Source organism: Hyperolius riggenbachi, chromosome 7, assembly GCF_040937935.1.
Source record: "Hyperolius riggenbachi isolate aHypRig1 chromosome 7, aHypRig1.pri, whole genome shotgun sequence".
Taxonomy (NCBI): Eukaryota; Metazoa; Chordata; class Amphibia; order Anura; family Hyperoliidae; genus Hyperolius; species Hyperolius riggenbachi.
The window spans coordinates 147,945,731-147,971,737 of record NC_090652.1 but is presented as its reverse complement, the minus strand read 5'-3'; the positions used below and the strand labels follow the sequence as shown (position 1 = coordinate 147,971,737).

Here is a 26,007-nt window from a genome sequence, read left to right as displayed (position 1 = left end):
AACTAATTTTAAAAATATTCATCTTTAATATTAATGAGTTTTTTTGGGTTCATTGAGAACATGGTTGTTGTTCAATAATAAAATTATTCCTCAAAAATACAACTTGCCTAATAATTCTGCACTCCCTGTAGTTTGAGGCTAGGTGGAAAAACAGACATTTTCACAGCTCCGATGTTAATTATATAAGAACTGTCCACTTTTCAGTCTGCAATGGATCCGTTTGATCTGTTGTGCTAAGTGAAAAGAAAATTTGTAACTACCACAATTTTTCCTGGATCGCGGACGAATCAGATGCAGATGGAAGCATTGCAAGTCCATGATAGTGTACAGTTCCATTCTCATTAGGCTGGTGCCATAAATGTTCCTGCTTCTGTAACCTTGTCTTCGGTCACCTTAGGTCCTCCGCCACTGTTGCTACCATCGCTCGGCTCCACTGCACGGGTCAAGTGCTGGCATATAATTGGATTCCCATTTGTCTTTTGCAGTCCAATGGGGGGCCTGATACTTCAGCCAGACCCCTGATCTATGTACTAGGCTTTCCCATGCAGCGGAGCTGAGCAACTGTGGTAGCAGAGACGCAGGACCCAGATGGCAGCGGAGGCCCAAATGGCGGTGGCAACAAAGGAATGGATGCTTAAGGGTGAGTAGTGTGAATAAGTCTGTGACTGTGCACAGTGTATCCGCTCAGGATACTGTGAACTCACCATTGTGCATCCGGTGTAGTGGGAAACCAGCCTAAAGCCAACTACTTGATTAAAACGGATTGCCACTAATAATGCACAACCATAGTTTAACCACTTAAATAGCTGCAGTGTGGCGGGGCAGTCAGCTATGCAAATCGCAGCCCACGTCCTCACCTTGCTCGGTTACTTCCTGGGATTTTGTAGTAGCACGTATGTAGCATGTATGTACCTAATGATGTAAAATGCTGCATCTGCCCTGCAGGGATCAGGACTCGATCCCTCAGGCCACAGTCTGAGGCTGTACAGATGCAGCACAAGCTTACAGGATAGCATTCTGTTGCTATGGAGGTGGGAGGAGGGCCACTGACATGCAGCACATGATGGAGTGGCTTGAGATGGGCTGGGAGAGTGGGAGAATAATGCATCTGTGAGTCATCACTTGGACATCGGATACAGCTAAAGACACAACATCGGGGAGCTTCTGTGCACACCCTAAGCAGTCTTTGTCGCTCTGAAGAATTCATTCATTATGGGGGGAAAAGTAGGGGAACAGAGTGAACACACACAGTAACCATGATGGTATGGTATACAACTGCAAGGTGTAATATACAGTTTGATGCCTACAGGCTTACTTTTAATGTAAAACATGTTTGGTTGAAGGCTGTATTAAAGTTATAATTGTCTTTATTAACAATTAGCAGCCGTGACAGAACAAAATTTCCTTAGAGGAAGCAAAGGAATTGCCACATCATCTGGCAACCAAATGGTCCCTAGAAGAAGGAAGTAACATAAATAAATACATTTGTATTTGCTGTTGATGTTGGATCACATCTAGATAAGTTTTTTTGGCTTCTTCCTGGTACAGCCTCATGGGATAATGGTCAGCTGCACAAAATAACAGTTTAATCATTATCTTTTCTAATACAATATGGCTTGGTTCTCACATAAATCTGCACATTTTTGGTCCGGTTCAGTAGTGTCCTGTCCTGTCAGTTTTGCATTAGTTTCCTATGAACCGAATTGAACCAGAAATATACACCTTTTATGTGTGATCACACCCATAGAAACACATGCAAGTCTGATACAAAAAAAGTAAAACGGAGGGTTTAAGGATACCGCTAAATAAATATGAAAAATTGATACTACTACGCCAAAGACCCAATAAAGTCCTTTCATGCCTTTACAACTTATTGGGAGAGTTTGGTAAGGGTAGAAAACTAAAAAGCTCTGAAAAATGGGAAGTGCAACTTTGCTGCACAAATGCTGCACATTTTTTGCGTGCAGCATGCGTTCCCAGACAGCACTGGTCCGGAACGCATGCAGTGTGAACATTACTGATGTCGTGCGTGTCGGCCTCCTGCATGCGTTGCCAAAATCCGGACGGCAATGTGTGCAGTGTGAACGGGGCTTTAATGTACAGATTGATGTGTGAACACATCCACAGAGACACATACTAAACTAATGCCGACTTTAAAAAACTGACAGGACAGGGCTGGACACCTATGTATGTGTGAACCCAGCCTCACAAAAGTGAGCACACCTGTCACATTTTCAGAGATAATTTATGATATCTTTTCTTGGTACAACACTGAAGATATGACACTGATATAATGTAAAGTAGTCAGCGCGAAGCTTGTATAACAGGGTAAATTTGGTATCATCCTGATTCAAAATTTCCAGCTGATATGAATCCTGCAATACATCTGCAGTGTGTCTACTTTCTTCTTTTATAGAAGCAGACATATTGTTAACATCCTGTGTTTACAAACTAGCTGCTCTGTCGTGGCAGAGGAGATTCCTGAGCTGGTACAGCTGAGAGATCAAATTATGCCCCTGCCGACGTGTCGGCAGCCCCAGGACTGCTCAACGCCGTTCGGCGTGAATGGCTAGGGGCAGGCATCCCCGCTGGAATGACAGAGCTCCGCTCCGCCATCAGCCTCCCAGCGGCGATCGCCGCTCGGAGATTGTTAGACGGTGCGCTCTAAGGCATCACTGTACTAGGGACAGCCTGTTATTTCCATGAAAATGTAAGCCCAAACACTCACTGTCTAGTCCAATCCACTGACAGTCCTACCCAATGAGAGGTAATCATCTCTGGGGACTAGGATCATCGATCCGGGGGCAATCTATTCACAAACAAAAGAAAAAGTAGTCCCCTCCTACCTATGATAAGGATAATGCTCAAACCACAATAGTATCACATATCAATTCATTTATTTATTTAAACAGCATCATAGTTAAAAACTCATTAAAAACACACTCAGGATCCCCTGACCTCTTGCCATCCATGATTTCCTTAGTATTGTAATACAGTATATTCACAAGTCCACTCAGCAAGGGTTGATCCCAGGGCTGTCAGCACACCGACAAAAAAGGTAATCAATAGATAGGTATTGAGCTCCTCAATAAAAAATATAAATATATGTCAGTAATCAGGATTGAGAAGCTATGTGTTTGTATCAGTGTTGCTGACCGTCCAGGGAACCCCAAACAATAAATATAATAAATAGGTACAGTTATCCCAGGCTGCTGGTTTGGTAATGTGCAATTTACAGATATATAAAGTGCTGTGTGGTACAATTCATATTAGGTCATTTCATGAAGAATGAGTATATATACAAATAAAGTGTCATTACAATATATAAAGTAACTATAAAGTGTGACACGACTGTCCCCCTGCCAGGCTCAGGGGTGATCCTCTGTCATAGGCTAAAGCCTGTGACAGCCGATCACAGTGATTGGCTGGCGGGAGGAGGGAGGACGGGGATAGTTTAAAATAAATAAAAAAAATAGCAAAATGTATTTAAATATAAATCAAATAAATATTGGTATAAAAAGAAACAAACATCCCAACAGAGAGCTGTGTTGGTGGGGTGAAAAAGGGGGGGGGTCACTTGTGTTGTGTGGCCCTGCAGCAAGGCCTGAGAGCTGCGGTGGCTTATTTAGTAAAAAAAATGGCCTGGTCACTAGGGGGGTTTAACACCACAGTCCTCAAGTGGTTATGGTGGTGATTAGTCACAGATCTGGAGAAAGTAACAGATTAAACTCTCTGAATACATACAAGGTGCATTTCGCTGTTTTGCTAATGTCCTGTGCATGAGTTCAGGTGCACTTTAAAGGACAACTGAGGTGAAAATAAACTGATGAGATAAACAATTGTATCTATCCTCCTTCTCCTAAATATTATTATTTTTAACGATCCCACAGTTTTATCCTATATTTAAATCTAGTTTTTAAGTTTTTACTGTTTCATTGTCTCTGCTCAATGACACATGTATTGAACCTATGAACTATTGACTCTTTTTATCTCTTTCCTGCTCTCAGAAATCATTTACTGACAGGAAAGTGTTTTATGGCTGTAATTCCTTATCAGTGAGGGTTATACTATAGTCAATCCTGGTCCTGACCTAGGCAGAAACTGTCACTTGCATACCTGATGTTTAACTCTTTCGGGCAGAAAAAGAAAAGAAAGGAACACAGCCTAGTTATTTGTGTGCTTGGCACTATACATACACATGTCTAAATCATCCTGTCACGTCACCTCAGTTGTCCTTTAACTACTTTGGCCTCCTGGACGTACTAGCTATGCCCAGGAGGCCATGTGCGCGTCCGCGCGCTCCCGCGGCCCATTGCGCGCGTGCACATGCGCTCCCGGCCCGCGGTTCACTAGCCAGGCAATCAGTGAATCGGGCTATGGTGCCCGATCACTGATTCCTCTCCCCCGCAGAAAAAGCGACAGCTTCTCTAGGACGCTACGCTTTTTCTGGCTGTTACGCCCCCATGCATCTCTCTAAGCGTATGTTACGCTTAAGCTGGCCACTAACGGTCCAATTTCTAGCGAAAAATCGTTTGAGCGATCAGAAATTCTGATCAGATTGGTTGTAAATAATCTCCATTGGTAGACACAATCGATTATAAACGAGTGAAAAAAATGTCACCCGAATGAATTTTTATCGAACGAAAATTTGGATTTTCTTGGTTGTCGTGATAGGAAGCAATGATTGGTTAGTTGATGGTGTAGTGAACGATTTTTCGTCCGATCAGAATTTCTGATCGCTCGAACGATTTTTCGCTAGAAATTGGATCGTTAGTGGCCAGCTTTACAGTGACGTCATGTAAACAAACTCATGGCCGCCATCTTGTGGCCAAAAAGTAAAACTACCACTAAAAGTAAAAAAAATAAGTCAACACACATTTACATTAGAAAACTACTGTTTACATCCCACCCTCCCAAAAATACCCAAATAAAATGTTTAATATATTAAAAAAACAAAAATATTACAATAAAAAAACCAACATGTAAATATTTACCTAAGGGTCTAAACTTTTTAAATATCAATGTAAAGATTAAATATTTCTATATTTTTTTTTATTTTAAACTTGTAAATAGTGATAGATGCAAAACGGAAAAAATGCACCTTTATTTCCAAATAAAATATTGTCGCCATACATTGTGATTGGGACATAATTTTAACGGTGTAATAACCGGGACATATGGGCAAATACAATACGTGAGTTTTAATTATGGAGGCATGTATTATTTTAAAACTATAATGGCTGAAAACTGAGAAATAATGAATTTTTCCCGTTTTTTTCCTTATTCTTCCTGTTAAAATGCATTTACAGCAAAGTGGCTCTTAGCAAAATGTACCACCCAAAGAAAGCCTAATTGGTGGCGGAAAAAACAAGATATAGATCAGTTCATTGTGATAAGTAGTGATAAAGTTATAGGCTAATGAATGGGAGGTGAACATTGCTCGGATGCATAAAGTGAAAACGACTGAAGGCTGAAGTGGTTAAAGCAAGTCTGAAGGGAAAAACAAAAAAAAATAATCAGATACTCACCTAAAAAGAGGGAAGGCTCTGAGTCCTATAAAGCCTTACCGTTCTCCTCACAGTCTACTCATTCACTGCAGGCTCCACCGTTCAAATCTCCCACCGCGGGAGGCTTTGGAAGTCTCCGGAGCACTCGGGCCCCCAAAGATGGGCCGGGCTGTACTGCACACACACGAGTGTGCAAGAGAGGGCGCTCTGGGTCCTATGCTATGCTAATAAAATTTAAATTGTGTTCAGTTGATGGATGTGACTCATTCTAGGCTCATTTTGGTTCAGCCTAAAATTTTGGTGAAGTAAAAAAAAGGTTTTTTTTTCCTTTTAATAGAATAATATGGCAAAGGAGTATTCGAAGAACATAAAGTCATAACAGCAAACTGAAGCGTTACCATTACCATGGCTTCTAACCACAATGATGGAATTTACAATTCTGCCTACCATGACTCAGAGACTCTGGAGATTGACAGAGGGTAAGTCTGATAAGTCTCCAGTTCACTTAATGCACTCCTGAGATGTGAGGGAGATAGATGCTGTCTTTTTATTTCCTTTTAAGCAATGCAAATTTTCTGGTTGTCTTCCTGATCCTTTCTCTCCAATACTTTTAGCCAAAGACCCTGAACAAGCATGCAGATCAGGTGTTTCTGACTGAAGTCTGACTGCATTTGCCACATGCTTGTTTCAGGTGCGTGATTCAGGCACTACTGCAGCCAAAGAGATTAGCAGGACTGCCAGGTAACTGGTATTGTTTAAAAGGAAATAAGTATGGCAGCCTCTGTATCCCTCCTAATGTCTGTAATGCTGCACAAACTGATTTGTAATGTAATGCCATTTGTAATGCAATTATTACAAATAATTTAAAAAAATACTGTTTTTCCCCTTGCATTTCCTACTTGACAGCAGAATACAGGTTATAAGCTCATCCATTAGAATTCTCCTACAGGTCTACAGAGGCCAGATTACTGCAGAAGAAGTTTCATCCTTGGTGATACACTTACAAGGAGAGCAGCAGATCTAACATGATGCAAGTAATGCAGTGTTTCTTAAAACCCCATCCGGACCACCTAACGCCGATCGGCATCAAGTGCGGTGGGCGGAGATTAGCGGTGATTGCGCACATCCCCGCTCAGTAAATGACCTGCTAGTTGTGATCGCGGCTGGCAGGTTGAAACAAAATCAAAACCAGCCGGTAAACACTTGAACAGCGCTGTGATCTACTGCAGCGCTTTATGGGGGACAGCTCTGTCACTGAGCTGTCCCCAGGGGAGGCACACAAAGTGATCCCTCTCGTAGGCTGATGCCTATGAAAGATGATCTTGCTGATTGGATCTGGGGGGGAGGGAGAGAGAGGAGAAGATAAATATATAAAAACAAATTAACCCATTTAAAGGGACTCCGAGCTCAAAATAAACACAAAATTAGTACTCACCTTGGGCTTTCTGTAGCCCAGTGTAGGTCGGGAGGTCCCCCGGCGGTTTCCTGGCTCTTCTCCCGAGGGCTGTGCTGAAATGGCTGCCCGGCGGCTCCCGGCCACCAGCCCGGCGACACTGGACCGAGTGTCGGGCTCCCTCTTCCGCATATGTCACGTATGACTTCAAACGCCAGCCGCCTCGCGTCATCACGGCGGCCGGCGTAACAGTACGGCGCATGCGCAGTTTAATGGTGGCCGTGATGACGCGAGGCAGCCGCCGTGTGACGTCATACCTGACGTATGCGGAAGAAGGAGCCCGACACTTGGTCCAGTGTCGCCGGGCTGGCGGCCGGGAGCCGCCGGGCAGCCATTTCAGCACAGCCCTCGGGAGAAGAGCCAGGACGCCGCCGGGGGACCTCCCGACCTACACTGGGCTACAGAAAGCCCAAGGTGAGTGCTAATTTTGTTTTTATTTTGAGCTTGGGGTCCCTTTAAAAGGAACCTAAACTGAGAACGATATGGATTTTTCATTTTAAAATAATACCAGTTCCCTGACTCTCCTGCTGATCCTGTGTCTAATACTTTCAACCACAGCCCCTCAAAAAGCATGCAGATCAGGTGCTCTGACTGATGTCAGACTGGATTAGCTGCATGCTTGTTTCAGGTGTGTGATTCAGCCAATACTGCAGCCAAAGAGATCAACAGGATGCCAGGCAACTGGTATTGTTTAAATGGAAACATCCATATCTTGCAAGGCAACTTGCAAGGGGGAAGCCTGAAAAAAATATGCAAATATTGCCAGCAATAATCACACATTTTTTGCACACATTTTAGGCTGCTTCCCTGCCAGTTTGGAGAATGTGTGCATGCCTGTGTACACTAGTGCACTAATACATTTTAGATTTAGGTCATTGTTGGTGATTCTGTACACCTAGTGCTTGTTTGATTGTTTCTGTAGTTATTTATCACAATTAAACATTAGAGATGGCCCGGATAGTTTGCCTGTGAGCACTATTCGATGAAGATTGTGTATTCGTGGTTGCCGCGAGTGGCGAGCACATGGCGCTATTTGACCCGCACCCATACATCATCATTGGGCTAAACTTTGACTCCTTACATCACAGTCAGCAGGCACATGGCAACCAATCAGCCTGTACTCCATCACGGACCTACCCGCCCCCTATACAAACGCTGCAGCACCCGCCATGTTCCAGTCTATCTTCAGCTGGAATAGTGATTAGTGAGAAGAAGGGACAGAGCTTGCTGGAGATAGGGAAAGCATTAGCTAGGCTTGTTTATTTTGATCCTTGCTGGCTGATTGCTGTTTAATCACCCCAAACAGCTCTTTTGAGGGCTACTTCATCCTTTTGCTGTTTTTTTTTTGTTTGTTTTGTTTTTGTGTGTGACACACTCCAAAGCCCACAGGCACCCACCATTGTGCCCAGTGCCCACTACAAGCACAATAGTGCTCCAGTTCCTCTGTTATTATTACTAAATTGTGTTTGAACTGTTGCAGCATATTCTCAGAGTCTGTCTAATAATGCACAGACAGAGCCCAATGGCACTGAGCCATACCTGTGCCCACTTATAGTGATATTGAATTGTGTGCCACATAAAAGCACAAGCACAGTTTTTCCACTACTGCTCCAGGGCCTCTGTTATTATCACTAAATTGTGTTTGAACTGTTGCAGCATATTCTCAGTGTCTGTCTGATAGTGCACAGACAGAGCACACTGGCACTGAGCCACACCTGTGCCCACTTCTAGTGATATTATTTAATTCAGGGCCGGCCCTAGACTTTTTGCCGCCTGAGGCAAAATTAGAAAAAAAATCGCTCCCCCCCCCCCCCCCCGTGGGTGGGGGGGGGGGTGGTGCCGCCGAGCTGGAGGGGTAGCTAGCAGAAAGGGGGTATTGGGCCTAGCGGCGGGGAGGGGGGTCGGACCCCCCCCTCCCTCGCCTGGGTCCCCCGATCTGCGCTCCTTCTCCAGCGTAAAGTACCAGCCAACCTGTCCTGCATTTGAGAAGAGGCAACGGGCGGGGGAATCACTCACCTTCCGCGTTCCATCGTGCGCTCCACCGACGTCACTTCCTGCAAGGCCGTCCACTTACAATACAGTGAGCGGCGTTGCCGGAAGTGACGTCAGTGGAGCACGCGATGGAACGCGGAAGGTGAGTGATTCCCCCGCCCGTTGCCTCTTCTCATATGCACGCTGGCTGGTACTTTACGCTGGAGGAGGAGCGCAGATCGGGGGACCCAGGCGAGGGAGGGGGGGGTCCGACCCCCCTCCCCGCCGCTAGGCCCAATACCCCCTTTCTGCCCGCTACCCCTCCAGCTCGGCGGGCGGCCCCAGCGTCCATGGACGGGCGGGTGCCGCCCCCCCCAGATCTGCCGCCTGAGGCAAATGTTTCACCCCGCCTCATGAGCGGGCCGGCCCTGTGTGCCACACATTTGGTCTGTCAATGTGAAGCGGGCATAACCTTTACATTACAACCCTGGACATTTAAAAGCAGCCCTTTGTTCCACAAATGTAGGAATGTACTGTGATTTCTGTTCTTTAGGGATTAAAATCCGACTCTGCGTCAACTCCGTTATTTTTGGTGGGACTTTTGGCCTGGATCCTCCTCCGGCATGCCCCTATCCAGGTGTTAGACCCTTTGAAGCAAGTTTTCCATCACTTTTGTGGCCAGAAAGTCTTAGTAGGTTTCTAAATTTGCCTGCCCCCTGAAGTCTATGGAGATTCGCCAGATTCGCCTGTTCGCAAACATTTGCGGAAGTTCACGTTCGCCATTCGCTAACGGAAAATTTGATGCTTCGCAACATCTCTATTAAACATAAGATGTTAGCACTGTGACTATTCATTAGGACTATATTATTATTGCAAGACAAGTAAACATTCTGATGGATCTTTGACTTGGTAAGCAAACACTGTCTTGATATACAAGCATAAAATGTATTGCGTGCGTCACGTCATCACAACTGAGCCGATGGTTCTTCTCCCTTTAATGCTGCAGGATGGAACTTAATTTGAGTGTAGAGGCTGTAAAAATGTCACATTTTAGTGAAATCCTCAAAAGGTGGCAAAAAGCAAATGCCCATAGTTTATGCACACTGTTACAAAGCACTGTGAAGTGACCTGAGGAAGCGGGCTAGTACCCACGAAACACGTTGTCTGTGTTTTGAATTTAAAAAAAATTCAGTTGAACTGGTGTCCTATCTTCTAGACAGGTAAGAGAATACCTCACTATTTATGATTTGTATGTCATTAGAAAACTACTATTTAATATACTGGGCATCTCCATCCCCACAATAGTAATGATCACACTTGTTATGATGTAGCATTATATCACTGCCACTGGTCAAAGTCAAATCTAAACTATATGTGAGATAATAGGGTACTTTGGCTATATTATAAAAATGCCAAATTACGGTATCCTGTTTTGTAATTTGCTAACTAATGTTCTATGCCTTTATACTATATTTTACAGTTATCAGAGTAGACCTTCATCCAGACTCAACAACAGACCATCCAGACAGAATTCAGCTTTCCACCGCAACCCATATGATGAAACCAACGATGAGATTTACCAAACTACTTTTCCAAATGAAAGAGACTGGAGGGGTGCACAACAAAACCCCCCTCCAATGAATAATGGGCCGATGGATATGGATTATAATATGCAGATACCCCGATATCCGCCACCAAAAGAGGAGCCATACAGATTTGGACAGTGTGAGTAATAATTCCATTCTTGGGAGATAGATAATTGTTCTTCATAAATAAGTCCTAATAAAGTGATTTCAGGACACATAGAAGATTGGTTGATCTTGGTAGCTGTACCCCTTTTGGTCCCTTTTTATTTGCATCTGTTTTGAGAAATCAGCACTACTATGTCCAGTGATTTCTAGTGGTTTAGTTTAGTAATTAGTGCATCTATCTTATTTTTTGTGTTTGACAGATAATCCTACATTTCAGCCTGAGCTAGGCGATGGTCCTCCTTATATTATTCCTGATAAAGACACAGACAGCATGAGTGACACACAAGATGGAGGTAAGGATTAAACCACTAACCTGGACTAATCAAGCTACATGCAAATTAAGGTACATACACACATCTGCTTTTTCCAAACGACCAGTCGTTCGGAAGTCAAATCGGGCGTGTGTACAAACGGTCGCTCGGCTGATAAGGCTGATGTCGACGGATCCGTGAAAACCAAGCCTTATCAGCCGTACACACACCCGATTTGACGTACAAACAACTGGTCCAAACGACCGGTCGTTTGGAAAAAGCGGACGTGTATATGTACCTTTAGTTACATGCTTGAATACATCTTTTTCTGAAAGATCAATCAATTTATGTTGAATCCTAATTACAAACAAGAAAGGTATTTGTGTTTGTTTACTGCTGTCTGCAACCCCATTTATAGGTAAAAAAAATTTGAGCTGAGGAGATTGGAACACCATACATGTTTTATTGTTGTTCATATCTTGTCCTCAAGACCACCAGGGATAGAAAGTGAAGGAAACCCTTCTACAGTGGGGACACAAAAAGTAGTAAAGTCTTTTTTCTAAAGTTGGACTTTTAAACTACTAGCATGAAGTTGTGCACACTATAAAATATATTTCCTCATATTTTTAATGGAGCTGCCATATTTACTGGAAGAGACAGTATAGCAAAACTTGACTGTATAGGTTAAAAGAACAGATACAGAGGTGGAGTAGGTAAGGAACTATGGGGAAAAAATGGACGGTCAGCAGCATTTATTTTGCATCATGCATGTGATTTCCCTTAGTTATGCATGCATAACATAGGAGCATCCTGGACATTTACCCCAGGACCCTGAGCCAGCTGCCAACTCAACCAGGTCCACCTGGTCTTCCCCCAACTTAACTGCTGCGCCCTCAGGGGCACAGTAGCATCTCACCCATCCTGTGTCAGTCCGTGGCTCCGTGCACTGTAAACACCCTGCAGGGGCGGCTCTCCTCCATGACCTGGCGCATGTTAAGTAATTGTAATGATCGCTGCTGCAGCAGCTATTGCTGGAAGTAGTGCTGCAGCTCAGGCAGTTCTGATCTATTTCCATGCAAGTTGCATAGCTTTGTCTGTCTTTCCCTGCTGTCAGCTTGTGACTGATTATCATTCACCTGTGTGGGAATCTGCATGTCTGCTCCCATTGGATGACCTCAGTATAAAGATCTGCTTCCTGCAGGGTTTCCTTGGGTTTTCATAGCTTCAGCCTAAGCCTGTCTTGCTGTCGCTTTAGCCCCCGATCGTGTTTCTTGTTATAAAGATACTTTGCTGGTCTTTGCATCATATATTGGTTCATTGCCAATATATATGCATACCAGCACGTTTATTATTTTCCTTGTATTTGTGTTACGTGATACATCAGTGTCGCTGATGTATACGTACACGAACTGTTTATATCCTGTGTGTAGTTAGTCAGCTTTCCAGCACGTTTTGGTAGGTTGCGCGTACCGTGACCACCCGTGCTGAGGTAGTTACCCTGCTCCTGGTTCTGTTTGTGGATTGCGTTCATCTCTGCGAAGAGATAACGAATCCTTCTGAATCCTGTCCTGTTACCGTTTGTGGATTGCGTTCATCTCTGCGAAGAGATAACGAATCCTTCTGAATCCTGTTCTGTTACTGTTTGTGGATTGCGTTCATCTCTGCGAAGAGATAGCGAATCCTTCTGAGTCCTGTTCCCTGTGTTACTCCATTCCTAGTCAGCGTTCCTGCTTATGTCATATATCGGTTCATTGCCGATATATACATATGTTAGTCAGACGTAACAAATAGTTTCATTGATAGCTGTAATTGTAATACGCTAGGAAAACATACTTATTGTATATTTATCTGTGTTACGTTCTTCTATCTCAATCCTGCTATTTTCTGACTATCCTGTCCTGTCTTTGTGAGGCACGCCATCGCCGCATCGCATTGGCTGCCTCATTCCAGTCTGTCTGGTTTTGGACGCTTGCTGTCGCTAAGTAGCCGCTAGCTAGCAAGCGTTCATTCTGTCTACCTGTCCAGATCTCCTCAGTTCTGGTTTATGCGCTCAGCGCTACTTTGCGCTGAGACGTTATAACGAAAGCATTGTTTGTGGCTGTCAGATCTGCACCGGCTCTGTGCGCCACAATCTCCTATTGGAGTCAGTCCTCCCCTCCACTATACTAGGGATAGCCTGTTTCCTTGTGCTAGTGTGTGTACCTCCTCCACGCCAGCTCATGCGTTGCATGCTGACTGTGGAGAATACACCACCAAGCCTTACATTATGAAAACCCCATTACCAATCCCCATTGTGGGGGGGATTCCCAGAAAGTATGACACTGTTAATTATGGTTCCTGTTCCTTTAAGAAATTTGAAGAACTTAGCTCTGAAACAGAAAATGAGTTTTTCTCTGAATGTGCCAGGTTCCTGACCAATCCTGATCTCCAAGCGACTCCTGTTTCAACCTGGGCACTCCAACTAAGTTATATTTTGTTTAAAGGGGAATTATTCCAGTGGGCATTTGATGTTCTCAATCATTCCGATTTGAAAGATAGACCGCTGGAATTTCTAGCGTTTGTGATCCATAACTGGTTGCGCATAGATCCATTGCCTTTTCCTCTTAATGAACTCCTGGCAGCAGGCCAATCAGCTGCTCCTTCAATTGCTTGCAAGAATGAGCAGCAAGCAGAAAGTGTTGCTGATAATTTTCCTGCAGCTTTGAATAAATCACCAAAAACCGCAAGGTCAAAGGCAAAACGCAAACGTTCTAAGAAACGTGTCCAATCTGCAGAATCGTTATCCTTAGCGACTGAGACCTATAATGAGATTTTGCCATTAACAGATAATGAAATGCAATTGTCTTTCAGGGGAGTTAAATGGACTTATGAAACTACTAATGAACTTTCCTCCCTGGCTAGGGAAAATAAAGATTTTTGTTTAAAAGAATTATCTGAGTATGATTATGATGAGATATTACAGAGTATTGAACAAATCAACTTATTTGTGAACCAAGGGAAGTTTGCATACACTACAGTTCAACACTTGCTACAGGTATTGGAAATTCTTAAGAATAAGGAATCTGCCAATCACCTGCTAATTAACCCTATACATGTGCCTGCCACAATCATATCTGCAAACCATGATCTGCCTGTTAAGTATGCATGGGATCCTCCATTCGAGAGGGGAGAGATGGAAGCCCTGGTCTGTGAATGGAAGAATGATTCAAGTTCATTTTGTCAATTTTACAGTGCAAAAAGTGAAATGGTATTGAACGCATGCATTAAGTCAGCCTATAACCTAATAGAGGCTGGTGTGTGTAGGTATGACTGTGTGGCTCCCTTGATTGATGTGTGGGAACTGATTTTGGATGATTTTTTTGTGACTCCGAATTCGCAAATTTGGCGTTCTGACCCGCCTGCTTCAGCACCTTTGGCTGATTCAGCAGGTGATTCGGAGCTCTTTTTGTGTGAAATTGAAGTTCCTGCAATTCCACCCTGTACCATGGATAACTCAGTGTTACTTCCCAGTAAAACAGAAGCCACTGATACATTCTTAACCTTGCCCTGCGCAAATTTCTCAGCAGAGAATCCAGAGGTCCTGCTGACTTCCGAGTCCAGCCTAGCCAGTACTCATGACTCTTTGTTTAGTGAAACAGACACCAGAAAAATCTTGCCTGTCTCTGCAAACACTTCTGCAGAAATTACCTGTGTTAATAAAGTTCAACTCCTGTCTGATCCAGCAGATGCGCAAACATTGTGTCTTGATCTTCCTGTTTCTACACCTCGCTCTAGTTTCGTGAATAGCTCAGAGCATCTGCTATGTGAACCTGAAATCGCAGAATTATTACCTTGTTCAGAAAATTTTCCAATAAATTTGCCCTGTACCATGAATTGTGCAGTAGATCTCTCCAATGAAACTCAGGTCACAGAATCATTATGCTGTCCAGCAGGTGCTTCCATGGTTTTGCCCTGCAATATGGACTGTTCTGTGATCCTGTCCAGTGAAGCTGTGGTCGCAGAGTCTTATGCTTCACCCAGTACTTTGGATAGTTCAAACCCTCTAGCAGAAGGGTCTGAGGCACTGCTTACCTCAGTTGGTGTTGCAGTAATATTCACTTGTCTAGCAGCTGTTTTGGAATTACAGTCTGCTCTAATAAAACTTGATGAATTTCTGCCCAGCAAAGCAGAAGCCATTGAAATATTGTCCTTGTCAGCAAGTGTGTTAGATACCTTGCCCTGTACACAGTCTGATTTAACCAATGTTGAGTCCCTCTCCAGTGTTGTAACAGCCGAGGAACTCCAGCCCTGTCCTCTGAATGTTTCAGAAGTCTTGCCCTGTAACATGGATAATTCTGATTCTCTGGTCAAAATAATAGAAATCTCAGAATTTCAGTCCGGTCTGATGTGTGTTCCTGAAACCCAGCCCTGTATCCTGAAAGATTCTGGTTCTCTGGCCGCTGTGGCAGAGGTTCCAGAGTCCCCTTCCTGTCCAGGGAATTCCTCAGTTTTGCCTAGTCCAGTGGGGGCTGCTGCAATGCTGACTTGTTCTGCAGCGCCTCATGAGCTCCAATCCAGTGTATTAGATGAGTCTCTGTCCAGTCCAGAGGTAGTTGTGGAGTCCCTATCTGGTTCAGTGCATACATCAGAAGATTTGTCCTGTCTTGTTAGTGCCCCTGAATCTGATTTGTTACTGACTTTGCTGGAATCAGCGACATCTAAGTCTGATCCTGCATTCTCGTGTAAAAATCCAGTAGTTGCGAAGTCTAGTCATGATGATTTTTTTTTGGCCAGTCCTGGTTTTGGTCCTGTCTTGGCTGACCCTGAGGCTCACAGTTCCTTGACATGCCCAGAGGTTTCTCTTGTGCCAGTGTGCCCAGATGTTCTTTGTGTGCCAGAATGCCCAAGTGTGTTTAAGGTGTTAGCGTGCTCTGATGCTTCCTTAGTGGGAACATGTTCTGATGTTGCCAGTCTGCCTGCATGCCCAGAGATGGTTCTGGTCCCTGAAAGCCCTGATATTGATGTTTGTCCTTGTGGCCCTGACTCGGGAATTGCCCTAGGTTCCATAGGGGTTCTTGATAGTTCTCCATGTGAGCCTAAAGGGCATTCTGACCTATGGGGATCTCTTTGGAGCTTCAAGGTGTTCTGGGAGGTCTCTGAGAAAACTTGTCCTGGTGCCTTGGACTGGTTCAACAGTGGGTTTTGTGTTGGTAAAGACAGTACCGGTGGGCATTGCAAAGGCTTTGGCGTTTCTGAACGGTTCCTGGAAGGCGGTGGGTATCGCTCAGGGAGTTTCGGAGGGCTTTCTTCTGGAAATCATGGTTCTGATGGGTGTCACACTGGGGCTTGTAGTACTGATGGGCATGGTTCTGTAGGTTCTGGTTCTGATGGGTCCAGTCTTGTGGGGACTGATTCTGGAATTCGGTCTTGCCGGGCTGTCCCGGTCATCATGAATTATCAGTCAGACTGTTTTGTTGGAAATTTCAGTTTTGAAAAGCGTCTGGAATCCACTTTTAAAGGCGGGGGTACTGTAATGATCGCTGCTGCAGCAGCTATTGCTGGAAGTAGTGCTGCAGCTCAGGCAGTTCTGATCTATTTCCATGCAAGTTGCATAGCTTTGTCTGTCTTTCCCTGCTGTCAGCTTGTGACTGATTATCATTCACCTGTGTGGGAATCTGCATGTCTGCTCCCATTGGATGACCTCAGTATAAAGATCTGCTTCCTGCAGGGTTTCCTTGGGTTTTCATAGCTTCAGCCTAAGCCTGTCTTGCTGTCGCTTTAGCCCCCGATCGTGTTTCTTGTTATAAAGATACTTTGCTGGTCTTTGCATCATATATTGGTTCATTGCCAATATATATGCATACCAGCACGTTTATTATTTTCCTTGTATTTGTGTTACGTGATACATCAGTGTCGCTGATGTATACGTACACGAACTGTTTATATCCTGTGTGTAGTTAGTCAGCTTTCCAGCACGTTTTGGTAGGTTGCGCGTACCGTGACCACCCGTGCTGAGGTAGTTACCCTGCTCCTGGTTCTGTTTGTGGATTGCGTTCATCTCTGCGAAGAGATAACGAATCCTTCTGAATCCTGTCCTGTTACCGTTTGTGGATTGCGTTCATCTCTGCGAAGAGATAACGAATCCTTCTGAATCCTGTTCTGTTACTGTTTGTGGATTGCGTTCATCTCTGCGAAGAGATAGCGAATCCTTCTGAGTCCTGTTCCCTGTGTTACTCCATTCCTAGTCAGCGTTCCTGCTTATGTCATATATCGGTTCATTGCCGATATATACATATGTTAGTCAGACGTAACAAATAGTTTCATTGATAGCTGTAATTGTAATACGCTAGGAAAACATACTTATTGTATATTTATCTGTGTTACGTTCTTCTATCTCAATCCTGCTATTTTCTGACTATCCTGTCCTGTCTTTGTGAGGCACGCCATCGCCGCATCGCATTGGCTGCCTCATTCCAGTCTGTCTGGTTTTGGACGCTTGCTGTCGCTAAGTAGCCGCTAGCTAGCAAGCGTTCATTCTGTCTACCTGTCCAGATCTCCTCAGTTCTGGTTTATGCGCTCAGCGCTACTTTGCGCTGAGACGTTATAACGAAAGCATTGTTTGTGGCTGTCAGATCTGCACCGGCTCTGTGCGCCACAATCTCCTATTGGAGTCAGTCCTCCCCTCCACTATACTAGGGATAGCCTGTTTCCTTGTGCTAGTGTGTGTACCTCCTCCACGCCAGCTCATGCGTTGCATGCTGACTGTGGAGAATACACCACCAAGCCTTACAGTAATAACATGTCGCTGGTTATAGAGAAGATGCAGCCAACGATGGATAAAGACAGGGTGCATGGAACCACGGACTGGCAGAGGAGAGTGCCCGCCGGGACAGGTGAGATGCTAATCTACCAAAGACACTGCAGTGGCCCCGGGGAGCAACAGCTAAAGTTGTGGGGAGACCTGGGGGCAAGGCATATGGCCTGGGGTCCTGGGGGGGGGGGGATTTGGCCCCTAATGCAGCATTAGAGAACAGGGGGTCAGGTCTGTCTGGTAGGAGGGTTGGTCTGTTAGGGGGGCCCCCAGGTTAATTTTGCCCAGGGACCTTATGGTAGTTGAAACTGTTCCTGCGTGCATGACACAGCTAGAGGGATTCAGATGCATACTTGAACGTGCTTAATACAATTAATAGAGGTCAGTGTGAGGATTTTAGGAACTGTTAAGTTATGGTTAGACTTAGAGAAGCGAGAAAGCGCCCAAAAATTGCGCTAAAAGGCAGTGGGGTAACTAGAAATCACAGGGCCCCCCTGCAAAACTTTTTATGGGGCCCCCTTGGCCCACATGGTGTGCAGAAAACTGACAGATGAGTGTGCTCCTAGCCTCAGCTTATTACACTCACTCTGTCCATCTCTGATGGAGCAGAACTGGCTCTGCAGACTTTTCCAGCATCACTACAGTACACAGCACTTGGGGAGGGGTAGAGAGGTTGGGGGCTGGGCATTGTACAGAAGAGCCTGCTGCACACTTAATAGGATTGTTTGATTTGTTATCAGTGGCTGAGCAGATGCAGTCAATAGAACAATTGTGCAGAGAATAGAAGAAGCTTTTCCTCTCCTTGCCCTTAGTTGTCAGTCTCTCAGGATGGGGCCCCCAGTGGCTTCAGGACCCCCCTTTGCAGGGTCTATTGTTACGCCCCTGAGGTTACAACCAATTTAAAATGGGAGGGTGAGTAGTCACTAGAGACAAGCGGGCAAAGCTTCGCAAGACACTGGAACTTTTGCTGTAAAGGAGGAAGTATCAGGAGCAGGGGCGTAATACAGTCCTCCGGGTCCCCCAGCAAAAATTTGCAGACTGCAACTCTCTCCCCATATGACTTCAAATTCCCCACCCTCCACTCACAAGTTACAGTAGCTTTCAATACTTCCCTTCCTCCCCAAAAGTCACAGTGTTAGGTGTCATTGTCGTCCCCAGCCCCCCAACCCCTGAATCTGGCAGCAGGACAGGTCCTCCTCAATCCTCTTCAGTGTTCCTCATTTACGCACCAGTTAGTGCTAATAATAGGCTGCACACTGCGGCGATGAGCTACACCAAAGAGGAGTGAGAAGGGCCTGCCTTGCCACCAAGAGCAGGTTATATAAATATAACGTTCCACTGCCGTTCTACATGCTAAGGCCCGGTTCACATTAGCGTTGTTTTACGGAACCGGACATACGGATCAGGCCAGCTGGATCTGGTGAAAACGTTCCGTTTCACAGCCAGTGTGTTGTAAAATGTCCGTTTTCATTGGTTCCTATATGCTGCAAAACTTTCCGTTTCCGTTCCACTGACTGAAACGGTCTGGAAAATTGGGTTCTGCAGCCTTTTTTTGTCCGTTCAGCGGAACGGACCACGGATCCGTACGGCCGGTTCCGTTGGCAAATGCTAATGTGAACTGGGCCTAACCAAAAATTGGGTCCTCTTAGCCCCCCTGCGATGGTGGAGATTGCAGGGGCTATTGTTTCACCCCCTGATCAGGAGGCTAAAGTACAGAGTGGAAGTGGTTGTACAGGTAAATTAACCCTTTCTGCCACGGCCACATCCTTGAATACAAGTGGGTAGTTTAGTTTCTCGCAAAACTGTGCCTCCTTCATCCACATTAGTCACCACACAAAACGGCCATAAAGCAGCTCTTTCACACTACATGCGATTCCGATTTCCATTCCATTTGATTATGATTTTTGATGCGATTAAAAAAAGTCCTGCATGCTGCGTTTTTCTTTCTTTCCAGTTCAAATTGGATTTGCGATTTGCAGTGTAAAGGAAGCCTACAAGTTTAATATACTTTATTATTAGAGCACTGAAAGAGAGACAGATCATTTCACAAGCATATTTTGTTTCAGTATAGTGCCAGAAATAGGGGGCACAATTTCATACCTCCCAGCTTTTTGAGATGAGAAAGAGGGACACTTAAGCCACACCCCTGCCACACCCCTGATCACGCCCCCATCACACCCCTAGTCACGTATACAATAACAATTTCATAAGAAAAATATGTTGTTTTATAATTCAAACCACACTGGTCCTTTCTATCCTGGTTCATTTTCCTTCATATTAACATTTCAAAATTAGTAGTATATCAATTTAAAGGATGGGAATAAAGTTTAGAGTCAATGAAACACATTTTTAGTAGAGAAATATTATATATATATTTACATAGAAAGAGGGACGGAGTCCTGAAAGAGGGACGAAGTCCTGAAAGAGGGACACATGAGGAGTAAAGAGGGACAGAGGGACAGGGCTTCCAAAGAGAAACTGTCCCTCCTAGAAAAAGGGACAGTTGGGAGCTATGCAATTTGCATGAACCAAAAATAGAGACTACAATGCGTACTACATTTGGACAAATCGTTACTAGTTAGGGCCTGAGCCTACTAACACAGTTGTGTGCAGTTGTGTCCGCTTTTCAGCAACACATCAATGTTACAGATGTTGAAAAGCAGACACAACTGTGCACAACTGCACGCAACTACATTAGGGGGCTCAGGCCCTTAGTGTAGTTATCTTCATTTCTAGTGTAGTTTCCTTATATCACAAGTCAAAGAAAGGAAGAATCTGGTGGCTCTAGGCAACAACAATGTACAGCATTTCTCTTTGTCTCAGACACAGGGCTGTTATAAGCACATGCAGGTCATCATGATTCTGTGTAATTACTATATCCTGAATGAACCTGCAGAGAACAGGCAGCTTCATTTATTAATAGGTCTGAGAAGGTAGATCATACCCCTCCTGTGATGGGCAACACAGAATACCATTGGTTCCTGTCAGCAACACATCCTGTTGGAGCTTATCCAATAAGCAGTACAAGGGGCAGGATACAGTAACATAGCAACCAATCAGATTTCTGTTTACTGTGCAGTCAGGATTCAGGCCAGTACTGGATAGTCTGAGGGATTAGGATTACCCCCTCATCTCCACATGACAGAAGAGATCTATAGTTATTCTTCTAACATGGAAGCCTGTGCTAATGCTGAGCCTTCTGGCTCACAAGCTGCTGCACAAACACTTTCTACAGAAGAGCTGCCAGCTGGTTTTCCAGCAGTGATAATTATACCATCAGATTTAGGTACTGTCCTGATCTATGGCCTCTGCCACTTCTATAGAGGTGCTTTCTTAAAGAAAATGTGCTGTTAGTAGAAATTTGTCTCATAATAGGCAGCGCCAGCAACTATTAGTGCTAGGGCCCACTAGAAAGCACGAATTGCAATTGATGAGCGCTTTTGGCTGTGATTTTTGCTCTGTCTTTTGGAGGGATTTCTGGGTATTTTGAATTAATTTAATGCTGGAGATTGTGCATGGGGTTTGTGGTTTCTTTTCTTTCTTTTTTTGTGGTCCTGGCTGGGTAGTAAAATTATTGCAAAATCACTTGTACTACAATGGAAAAGCAGGTTTGCAGTGAGCCTATACTTTGTATTGAAGGGCAAACGCTTTAAATATGCTGCAGGAGCCACAATTGCAATGTGGAGAAATCGCAATCGCTCATGTGGAATCATCTTCTGTGACTTTCATTAGCCTAGCATAGGGTTGTCAAACTGAATCACATAAGGGGCCAAAATCTAAAACACTCTAACTTGAGGGCCAAATTGTTCATTACAACAGACCAGAACTCTTGCACATGAGACAGGAAAACACAGAGAAGTCTACCTTGTGTGTGTTTATAGAGATCAGCCTGTATAAGTCTCCCTTCTCAGCAAGTAATCACAAGTGTAATTTGAGCTGTCAGCTCTGTCTGATCTGTGCCGAGCTGTATCCCAAATCTGTGATGTATAAACATAGGAGGTTAACTCTTTCTGTGCTCCCATGAAACTAGGATGTAGACACTGCAGATTTATTACAGGAATTATGTAAGGTGTAACAAATAAATGTTTTTCTTTAAAGGTTATTATGCAGTTGCTTATATTTTAGAACAGAAAGGAAGTTTTGAATTTAGGTCCAGTTTAAGATGTAACGGGAGAGTCTCTGGTGAGCACACTAAAACATCAGGGGCAATACCTGTATAGGGCCGCTGCTCTGGTGTGCTCCTCTGGATAGGAAGGCAGCTTTACGACGTCTGCAATGAAAGAAAGGAGGAAATGGAGAGCACCTATTTCCTCCTTTCTGTAGCTGATTACAATCATGAAGCCTTCAGGGGCCACATAAAAAGGCGAGGCGGGCCGAATTCTGCCCTTGGGCTTTGAGTTTGATACCTGTGGAGGTGATATGCTAAAACATATGTGAAGGGCTCTGAAATGACATGGTTCAGTTTATGCAGAGACAGTGCTATTTGTTAAGTAACTTTTCTACATGTCAGCCCTGGATTTGGAATGGAAAGCTACTTCTTCCAGCTGAGGTAATGAAGTGATATTGTGGATCTCACAATGAATTTCAAGCTTGGTTATTTCTGTTCACTTCAGGCCCCTTGCACACTGTGTCGCACCGCGTTACGCTTCCCTGCCGCTGTATTGCCATGCAAGCCAGTGGAGACTTGCACAGTTTGTGTGATGGGACACAAGTAAATTACCACAATTCCATCGCAAATTCTGCAGCATGTTACATCATGAACAATTCTTACCGCACAGATCATGCAATAATGCAAATCAATGGCGACGCAGTAAGTGTGCACGACGGAAGCACGGTGCAAAGTGGTGCGCATGCGTGGACCAACGGGAATCCCAGTGATGTACTGATGTACAGGGGTGGAGAGGCGGCATTATGCATTTGACCATTGTAACTCTGGGACACTTATTAGGCTTGCACTGAGCAGAAGCAACAAAACATTCAATCTACTTTGTAAATGTTTAAGTATAAAATAAAACCCTGGGATATCAATCATTTTTAGGAGTAGGAGCATAAATACAGTTGTTCATCTCATCAGTTTATTTTCACCTTGGGTTCACTTTAATCCCTTGCTCCTGACTGAATTTCAAAAATGTGCAAATTGAGCCTGATGTATCATGACTCATGCAGAGAAAACTGGAACAAAAGAGCTGGGACCCACATGAGCAGTTTCTGCCATGCTTTGGAGTCGCTGGTTATTTCAAAAGCGCTAAGCGCCTGTTTCCCACTACACGTGGATTCTGGATGCAGAAAAACGGACAGCAATGAATGCCTATGAACACGTTAGTGGAAACAGGCCCATAGGCATTCATTTTTTCTGCATCCAGAATCTGCATGTAGTGGAAACAGGCCCTATAGGGACTTTCATCAGATGAGGAGCTACCTAGGGGCGTAACAATAGACCCTGCAAGGGATGCAGTCGCAGGGGGCCCAGAAGCCATGGGGGGAGAAGTTTCTTTTCCCTGTCCTGAAAGACTGACTGGAGAGAAAAAAAGCTTTCTGCTCTCTGCACAATTATTTGAAATAATGCATCTGCTTAGCCACTGTTAACGAATCATACACAGTTTTGTAGACAGTCCCTGTTTAGTGTGCAGCAGGTTCTTGTGTACAGCGCTACTCCACCCTCAGCCTTTCTACCACTCTTCAAGTGCTGTGTACTGTAGTGATGCTGGAGGAGTCTGCAAAGCCAGTTCTGCTCCATCAGAGATGGACAGAGTGAGTGTAATAAGCTGAGGCTGGGAGCACACTTGTCTGTTGGTTTTCTGTATACCATGTGTGTCTGTATGTGTGAAAACATGCAGGTTTTATTATGGAAGCTAATGTAATTGATAGAGAAAATGCTCCCATTGCTTCACTGCTGTTTTTACATTCAAGTGTGCAATAGCCAATTGAATAACATTGGTTCTCAGTTTACCTGTGCAGAAAGCAAGAGAGTGGGGTTTAGTTTGGTGGGAGGGGCCCCATCCAAAGTTTCGCAGGGGGGCCTAGTGATTTCTAGTTACGACCCTGGAGCTATTATCACAGCCCGAGTACAGGGACCTCCCTGGTGAACTGAGTGATTACTCTGGCCCAATCACCAAACCGAGAAACAGTATTGTAAACGTTTTAAAGTGTCACATTTCTCCAAATCTTCCACTAAAAAGGAGTCCACGTCCTATCCTGTGTCCGTGCTACCAGCAGAAATCAACAAAAGAACGTAGTGTAGAGAGTTTTGTCAATGCACAGGACAGTAACCAATCATACAGCGTAGTGCAGCTTAACATACATCACTGGCAGTATCCAAAAAATGAACATAGTAGCTGGCTATTTTTGAGAGAGGCATAGTACCTTTGCCCAGTATGAAGCCCAGAGATTTCTGATGGCAGCCCTGGATTCAATAGATAACTTTCAACAGGTCCGATCGTTTTTCTGATCCATTTTGTACAGAAAAACGATCGGAGATCAGATCCGACCTGTCAGAAATTATCAGTTTGACCCGCCGATCTGATGAGAAATTGCATGGTGTGTACCAGGCAGGCATAACATCACAAGCAGCTAGTAGTAGTAGTAGCAGCAGAAGTGATATATACATATATCTCTGATCGCTAGTTATATTACAGCACATCTAGCTACCTGTTACCTCTTCTGATCAGCCACCTCCTCAGACTCTCCTGCATGCTGTGAGGGGAACACAGTCAGGGTTGGAACCCACTAGAGCGATTTTTGAGCATTTAGGGTGCAATTCAAAATGCTAGCGATTTCCCTAAACGTTCAGCTAATGTTAATGGATTGGCCAAATTCCACTGGAGCGATTGCGATTACCAAAATCGCAAATGCAGGACATGCAGCATTTTTGAGTGTTAGCATTTTGCGTTAGTGTTTCTGCAATGTAAAGTATATAAACGCTGGCGTAATCGCTCATGAATCGCTATATAGAGCGATTTGCTAGCATTTTAAATTACTGCACACTGTAAAAAAAATAATAATTAATTGAAAGGACCAATCAAAATAAAATTAATTTAAAGGATCAATCAGAAATAAAAACGCTGATTGCAAATTGCTACACAATTGCTGGCAAAAAGCTTACACTTTTTAAAATCGCTACCAAAATCACCAGAAAACGCTCATGAATCGCTGACAAAACAATCACAAAAAACCAGGGGCGTTTGAATTGTTAAAAAAAAACAGGGGCATAGCAATAGGGGTTGCAGAGGTTGCGACCACATTGGGGCCCTTAGGCCAGAGGGGCCCTCCCTCAACTGCAGTATTAGCTTTCTATTGGTCCTGTGCTCATAATAATCACTTCTATAGATACTTTGAATAGTGGTAATCATTAACAAACTGTTCCCCATCCCCTTCTTTACACCTCTGACACTGTAGTTGCCATTGGCAGGTTTTGGTGCGCCGTATCAATTGTTATGTATAGAGTGCTTGGATAGCTCCATTGTAAAACTTGCATTGGAGCCCACAGCTCCTTAGGTACGCCACTGCTAAAAACGCTAGCGATTGCGATTAGTGATAGTGCTTTGTAGTGGGTTCCAGGCCTTAAGGCTACTTGCACACCAAGACGTTGCGTTAGGTGCCACGTTAAGGTCGCATAACGTGCACCTAACACAACGTATGGTGCTGCAAGATAGGACGGTAGAGTGAGCCGCGTTAGGCGGCTCTATCCCTATAAGGTCTCCCAGAGTGGCGCTGATTGGCACTCCGCATCACGTGGTCCCGCCGGCCAATCAGCTGCCGCCAGTGCAGTGAATATTAAGTAGCCATGTGCGCGGCTACTGTAGCTGGCTCTCCCTGCCTCCTCTCTGCCCCCCACTAAGCATGTGCAAACAGTCTAACGCGGCTATAGCCGCTCTAACGCCGTAGCATGCTGCACTTTCGGGAGAACGTGCAGCGTTACATGTAACGCAACGTGGGCTGTGTGAACAGCCCACTTGTGTTACATTGCTGTGCGTTGGTGGAGCGTTACAGGCGCACTAACGTGCGCCTGTAACATCCCTGTGTGTAAGCAGCCTAAAGCGGACCCAAACCAAACATTTTTTTAAATTTAAAAATATTTAGTTGCACCACTCTGACACATACAAAGATAAATAAACACTCCTTCAAGCCTATGAGCATTTCAGTGCATGATTTTCACCCTTCTCTTTTCATAACTAGGATTATACTGGGGGCAGCCATTAGCAATTTCTCCATTGCTGGACACCACCTACTTCACCAGTTTGCCGGATTTTGTCCCGGCAATTTGAAAGGAAGGGAGGGGTTCCTC

General features: G+C 44.5%; 1 protein-coding gene across 3 annotated transcripts in view; it reads left to right on the top strand.

Moving 5' to 3' along the window:
- TMC5 (transmembrane channel like 5) overlaps positions 1 to 26,007 on the top strand; it is a 243,192-nt gene that overhangs the window by 66,456 nt on the left and 150,729 nt on the right. Inside the window, exons 1-4 of one of the 3 annotated variants that reach the window (XM_068244745.1) lie at positions 1,070 to 1,262; positions 5,845 to 5,986; positions 10,412 to 10,656; positions 10,883 to 10,975. In XM_068244745.1, the coding sequence (XP_068100846.1) occupies positions 5,913 to 5,986; positions 10,412 to 10,656; positions 10,883 to 10,975 (412 nt within the window). In that variant the 5' untranslated portion in view covers positions 1,070 to 1,262; positions 5,845 to 5,912. Of the gene's footprint in view, positions 1 to 1,069; positions 1,263 to 5,844; positions 5,987 to 10,411; positions 10,657 to 10,882; positions 10,976 to 20,807; positions 21,010 to 26,007 lie in introns of those variants that run through there. The other 2 variants (XM_068244746.1, XM_068244747.1) reach the window with 2 other exon arrangements.